Genomic DNA, 7,151 nt, shown 5'->3' with positions numbered 1-7,151 from the left:
CGACCTTGACGCTTATAATAGGCTTTTGTGCCATGCCAGGCTGCATTCAGAGGAAATCTGAGGAAGACGAACCTTTGTTTCCGTTTGGACTATATGTCCACGGTTATAAATCGTTTTGGGGTTTTTGTTTCCTCCACAGCTGCCTTAAATTAAACAGCTCTCATCCTTTCCATCGAGACTGGTCTGCAGTTCAGGCTTTTCCCATTCATATCAGTTTATAGCAGGAGTGGAACTGTGAGATCTTAATTTGTTCCAGTGCTGTGGCTGATCTGTGGGGGGAATGTGGTTATCCACAGAGGAATGAATTCAGAAATACTAAAATAAGACTGCTCACCTGTAACGCTAAGGTGATTTCACTCCCTTGTGTTTGTTATTGCACGATTCCGTCTTTCATTATTTCCTCAACTTCTCTCACTTTCAGTATTTTACAAAGATTTGTAGCATCGTTGAAAAGCTTTCAAGTATAGCATCCACTTTTTTAATAAATTGCTTTCTTCTTCTTTTTACTTTAAGGTGTTTGTTTGTGGTTTCGTGGAGTTCACAAGCCTATATGTTTTTAAAAAATGCTCCACTCAAAAAACATGATTAAATACACCCACAGCTGCCTCTCAATAAAGGCGAACAAAAGCAATTTGAAATTGCAAAGTGCGTGCAATTGACCTGCTGTCCTCACTGTAATTAAAAGCAGAGGGATTAATGGATTAATTTACACATCCTGTTGAAATGTATTCTCAAGTGGCAGCAAGAAATACAAGTGGACAGTGACTGGCGTTAAAATGCACATGCAGACAAACAAGACCAACCACACAGGGCATTTCATAAGGAACTGTAAATATCAGAGGGCAACGCAAGATTTTGAGAAAAAACTAAACATTTTTCCAGGGTGCTTTTAAATTTTGAATAGGCAAATATTTTCTCACAGCAGTACCAAGGGGGTTCATTTAATACGCTGTTAGCCCTTTCACCTTCAGAAGCTGGTCTGTGGTAGGATTTCTTAGAGATGGCTAGACACTGACTGCTGTACATGGCATGACAGCAGCACCTCCCTGTGGTCAACACTGCGCATGAGCCAAGAAACGTGCAGCTCGCAGATCCAAATGCTCAAATACAGTTAAAAATATATGTTGAGTGTTAGTGATGTTATGGTTTTACATAATAATGTCAAAAAATCAATAAAACAAAGTCAACAAGTATATTATTCGATGATCTGTGGTTTGAAAGAAAATCAGTGGCTTTTATAAATAGTCAGACAAGCAGAAAAGCCATTAAGAAAGATAGATAGATAGATAGATAGATAGATAGATAGATAGATAGATAGATAGATAGATAGATAGATAGATAGATAGATAGATAGATAGATAGATAGATAGATAGATAGATAGATAGATAGATAGATAGATAGATAGATAGATAGATAGATAGATAGATAGATAGATAGATAGATAGCCACATAAAACTGAGGCCAAGTCTTCTGCCGCCCTCTGGTGTACATATGTGCTTAAGTCTACTAGATAGATTAAATATCTATTTGCAGCATTGTCACAATGGTGACTCACACACACCTAAAGGTGGCTTTCAGAGGGTAGTTGTGGTACCAGCAGTGCAGGTGCAGAAATGAACAAGCATCGAATATCATCCTAGCTGACTCTGCGTAGTACGTGAAGAATTATCTGCAGGCTGGTGCAGTGATTTAACCGTTTAGTGTAAATATGCAGATCAGGGCAAAACTAGAATGCGAAACCTATGTTAATAGAGTCACACGTAACACTGAAAATGAGTACAGGCTGTGCCATAGTTGTTTCATAACAGGTAATATGCCGTTAATAATTGTAGGGATTACGCATCTATAAGGTCCTTGATAGATGAACCTCACGGTATGATTCACACCAAGAATTGGAAACTGTCTCGTTACCCACGATAGTGATTCTGAGCAGGAAGCCAAAAAGGAACGAGAACACGGTCTGTCTCATTTTGGTTTTCGGTCTAAATTAAGGCACTTCACGTGAATTTAATTATAATTCAGGAATCACTCGCCTGGGGTCGAGACAACTACGTAAAGTGACGACAAGACAAATTGGACAGTTTTATTGGCGGAGCAGCGCGTGACGTGGAGGCTAGTTCTCGTGTAGTATCGCGATCCGATATGTGAAATAAATCCCCGGCGCAGCTACACAATCGGCCATTTTGTCGGTGCAGGCCATCAGCCGCAGAGGGCAGAGGGGCGTATAGTATTTACTAGTTACCTGGAAGACGCATCAAGAACATCGCAATATGAACGATACACTTGTTTCATTCGCCAAGGATTTCTTGGCCGGTGGTATTTCTGCTGCCATCTCCAAAACAGCCGTCGCCCCTATTGAGAGAGTGAAGCTTCTCCTTCAGGTAAAACTCTTTGACTGGCGGAAAGCCGTTAGCCGGCTAGCTTGTGTAATCTTACTCACTGCCATTTAAAAGTATTAATCGAATACTAATTGAGTAGCTTGTACATAAACTAATTGCAGCTTGCTTATTATAATGTTTATCCGGAAACGGTGAAACTATAAAGAGGGACTGCTTCAATAATTTGAGGTCACCACAGGATGGGGAAATGACCTACACGAGCCCGGCTGCTAACGCTAGCTTTATTACACGTTAACCTTAGCCGGCATAGCTAACAAAGGACAAACACGAGAACACTCTGTACGAACAGCCGGCAACTCGTCTGGATTATTTAAAGCGCTGGTATCCCAACTATAGTTACACGGGGATAACATGATTATAGTATTCTCGGTAAAATTTGGCGGCGTATCATTGTGGTGGCCCATGTACCCCCGGATGTTAGGCAGCGTTTAGCACGACTGCTAAGCTAAAGCCCGGGCGGTAGTCAATCACAGCCAGATCAGCAAGTTTTACATCCCTTCTTGTTCAACCCGCACAACGACATTATATTACACCCTTTAGTGACATTTGTGTTATTTGAGGCTTAGTGTCTGTCTGTGTGAGCATGATTAAATTAATAGATGGTTAACCACGTCCGAATTAACTAGTCAGATTACAATTCAACACGGTAGTCATTATCATTAATTACTGATATCTGTTTAAGAATTTCTCTTGTGGTTCCTGCAATTTTTATAGCTTCAAGGTCACAACAAAGGGACCTTGTCGCTGTAAAGTGGTTCCTTAGCTTCCTGATTTTTAACCTCAGTCTGTGTGATTCTCCTTTTCTCTTAATCCAGGTCCAGCATGCCAGTAAGCAGATCACAGCTGATAAGCAGTACAAGGGTATCATGGACTGCGTTGTCCGTATTCCCAAGGAGCAGGGATTCCTTTCCTTCTGGAGAGGTAACCTTGCCAATGTCATCAGATATTTCCCCACCCAGGCCCTCAACTTTGCCTTCAAGGACAAGTACAAGAAGGTCTTCCTTGATGGCGTCGACAAGCGCACGCAGTTCTGGAGGTACTTTGCTGGCAACCTGGCCTCTGGTGGTGCTGCTGGAGCCACCTCCCTCTGTTTCGTGTACCCCCTTGACTTCGCCCGTACCCGTCTGGCAGCTGATGTGGGAAAGGCAGGAGCCGGGAGAGAGTTCTCAGGTCTGGGTGACTGCCTGGTTAAGATCTTCAAGTCTGACGGCTTGAAAGGATTGTACCAGGGCTTCAATGTGTCTGTGCAGGGCATCATTATCTACAGGGCTGCATACTTCGGCATCTATGATACAGCTAAGGGTATGTTTATTTCGCACTGATCATAAAGCGATTCATCTGCATCTATTGGTGTTGTAAATAATTTACCTTTCCTTTTGTGCTTGCAGGAATGCTTCCAGACCCCAAAAACACCCACATTGTGGTGAGCTGGATGATTGCACAGACTGTGACAGCCGTTGCTGGCCTGACTTCATACCCCTTCGATACTGTCCGTAGACGTATGATGATGCAGTCCGGACGTAAAGGAGGTGAGTGTATTTGTAACATGCGTCACCTAGACATGAACCCAGAAGTTACAGTTGATCTGTTCTATATTGAGTTTTATTTCGTAGCTAACTCTTTTTTTTCTTTTTCCCTTCCTCAGCTGAAATCATGTACACCGGGACCATTGATTGCTGGCGCAAGATCGCACGCGATGAGGGTGGTAAGGCTTTCTTCAAGGGAGCCTGGTCCAACGTGCTCAGAGGCATGGGCGGCGCCTTCGTGCTGGTGTTGTACGATGAGCTGAAGAAGGTCCTCTAAATCTTCATTGTCACATCACTGTCCAATTTGGCTAAATGTAATAACTTTCCATTTCTACGGACTCTGCGTTCTGCCTTATTTATGGGAACAAACTTCTCACCAATAGTGAGAGATGGCTGTACGTTGTGCATCTTTGATTTTAAAACGTTCCACACCCTGTTTACCAATGTCATTCCTGTTTAAAAAGAAATATGATACCTCCTCCTGTCATTCACTAGGTTTGTATGGTCCCAACTTGAATAAATTTATTCTGGGGAACAAACTAAACAATTTATGTCTACTGTCTCCAATACTGTTATAGCATGGGATGAACACTCACTTGGATAATGAAATGCACGAAGTGGATTACACCCAATGGCTATATTTACTCATGCTTATCTCTCCCTGAGCCTTTCTGCATTTGACCGTGGCCACTTCTAGGATTGTAGAGTAGAATACTCGAGTGTCACCTCCTTTGTTGTGCCACTCAGATTGTTAGTAGCACAATCTATAGCTTGTATACTGACCTTACTGAGGTTCTGTTTCTAGGTTATCTTTCACAGCACATGTAAATTGACAGTATTGCAGTTTTAGTTATTCAAACAGCTGGAAAATGTAAATCTTAAGAGAAATATATAAAATAGAATATATGTAGTTCAAGATATCCCTCTCATTGGATATTCAGTGTCTGAATAAATATAGCTCTTAAATTTAGAAGAACAGAATGACTACCACGCATCCAAGACACCAACTGAATTCAAATCTATTCTCACATCCATCACAAGTTGCTTTGGCGATGTAAGAAGTTTGGTTTTGCTTTGTCAACCTAAATAGCAAACATGATTATAAGGTGTGGTGCATGTTAAGTGAGCTGCAAATGACTGGCTAGGTGAACACTTGCTTTATTAGTCATATCTGTAGCCAGGCAGAGTGTTATGGGAGAAATACTTCCTACATACTTTCTACATTTTTCATAAGTAATAAAGCCTATATGACATAGTGTAAATTAACATAGGTGTAATTTGATTATATAGATATATAAATTATGAGAGAGAGAGAGTTTAAGGTAAACTTGGCAGGTATGTAAAAAAATGGCATGGCTTTTTTTTCTTTTTTTAAGCCTAATGAAAAGTCAGATTAAAGATAAAGCAGCGATTAAGAGGCCCTTACACACAAGTTTCAATATACAATCTGGTTTCGGTCTACTTAACCCGAGATACTGAATGTGGACAGCAGGGGGCGCCAGTTGCATACAGCGTGAAACTAGATCAGCTCTGCTAAACTGCTCCCACTGAGAGTTTCTTAATGAGGAGTGTCTAAAGCTCAAACAGGCTTTAAATCTTATCAGAATATTATGACAACAAAACAAAGGCTCACCCTGACCCAACCGAGATAAACAATCATCACAAACAGCCAGGCAGTGTTTGCTATGTTGAACTTATTACTTCAATACAGCGAAACCTGCTGCCTGTATAACTCGTTTCAGAAGGTTAAAGAGGTGTTGATGCATTCCAGAGTGATGCTGTGTAACTGTAGCCTGTACTGTAACACTGTAACTTAAATGTTGTTGTTCCTCTATTACATTGTAAAAAAGAAAAAAAAGTAATACACCTTACAATAAAGCACCGAGAGCCTGACAAAGTAAAGGAAGAATATTTGTCCAGTGCATTTAAAATGACAAATGTTAAAGTGTTTATAAAGTTGCTAATAAAGTGGACAGATACAGAACTGTTTGCTCAGTGTCTTACATCAATTTAAATGAAACCCTTTGCATTTTACTTTGCTTTGACGAGAGATTCACCTCTAAATCGTTTGGAAATATGAATTAAAAAACCGGCAAATCACTTTCCTGTTTGTACTGAGAGCGTGGGTGTAGCCATATAAAGAAAGGGAATGATTTGCCAAGGCAGTAGAGCTATGTTTGTCCTACACAAGTTTAATTTGCAGTCATAAACACCAATAACGTATGCATCTGAATAAAATGCATACAGTACACATTATCTTCTTTGCCTTCTCCCTGTCTGCTCTTGCTGGGTAATGTTTTTGCCAAATCACACCTGTCATATTATCCATTCTTTAGACATCTGCTAATCTGTTAATGAGTATTATTGAAGCGCATGGTTGACATTTGTTTTTTCTTTAACTTTGCTTGTGGAAATAAGGAGCACTGTTTACAGCACATAGCTCTAATCTGAATATCAATAAAAGCTCGTATTGATCTTGCTCGGGTTGTTCTCCGTCCACACACACAGTATGTTAATCAGTGTAAAAAGCCCCAGCGCAAACCACGTTTGATATGGCCATATCTGAGAATCATCTGCGGCCTTGCGCAGCCACGTGCTGTACTTTGCAGCAGCTCGGGGGTAAAAACGCACACCTAACAACAGGACACACCTGCTCTTTGGTTCCTGCTGAAATCATCTCTAGCTCTTTCCACATTGGTCGTGCCAGTTTCCTCCCACAGTCTAAACACTTGTGAGTCAAGTGGACTGTACTCTTGAATTGTCTGTAGGTGTGAAGTACGACTGCGACTGTTTATTAATCATTGTTAGATTTGTAACCAACTGACAGCTTGTCCGGGGTGTTCCCTGCCTCCTGCACAGTGCATTCTGGGATACATTCCAGCCTGTTGTTCATTATCTCGTCACTTCCAACTGTGTTTGGAATCAACACGCACCACAACACACCAGGCTAATATTATTTATGAGCTTAATTTTAGCTACGACGGGTAATTTATTCGAATAAATTGACTCCGAGCATTTCATCTATATTTTTATCTGGTTTTAAGGATTAACTGGATGTTAGTACTTTGCGGCAGCGCAGTTGGGAAATGTGAGTCCTATTATTATTATCATTATTATTACTACACAGGCATTCATTGATCCAAAGACAAAAGATAAAAGAGCACAAAAAGAAAACAGCAACAAGACTTTCTGTGAAGTACAGGAAAGTACTAGTTTTTATTCCTT

At 40.7% G+C, this 7,151-nt stretch overlaps 1 protein-coding gene across 1 annotated transcript; it reads left to right on the top strand.

Annotated features, from left to right (window-relative positions):
• Positions 1 to 2,175: 2,175 nt before the first annotated feature.
• Positions 2,176 to 4,473, top strand: LOC308387425 (ADP/ATP translocase 2). Its single transcript, XM_080867454.1, has 4 exons — positions 2,176 to 2,382; positions 3,216 to 3,702; positions 3,789 to 3,929; positions 4,046 to 4,473. The coding sequence occupies exons 1-4, from the start codon at positions 2,272 to 2,274 to the stop codon at positions 4,201 to 4,203; spliced, it is 897 nt and encodes a 298-aa protein (XP_080723580.1). The 5' UTR covers positions 2,176 to 2,271; the 3' UTR covers positions 4,204 to 4,473.
• Positions 4,474 to 7,151: the final 2,678 nt, after the last annotated feature.

Source organism: Rhamphochromis sp. 'chilingali', assembly GCF_963969265.1.
Source record: "Rhamphochromis sp. 'chilingali' genome assembly, chromosome: 19".
In the NCBI taxonomy this organism is placed as follows: Eukaryota; Metazoa; Chordata; class Actinopteri; order Cichliformes; family Cichlidae; genus Rhamphochromis; species Rhamphochromis sp. 'chilingali'.
This window is presented reverse-complemented; position numbering and strand designations above follow the sequence as displayed.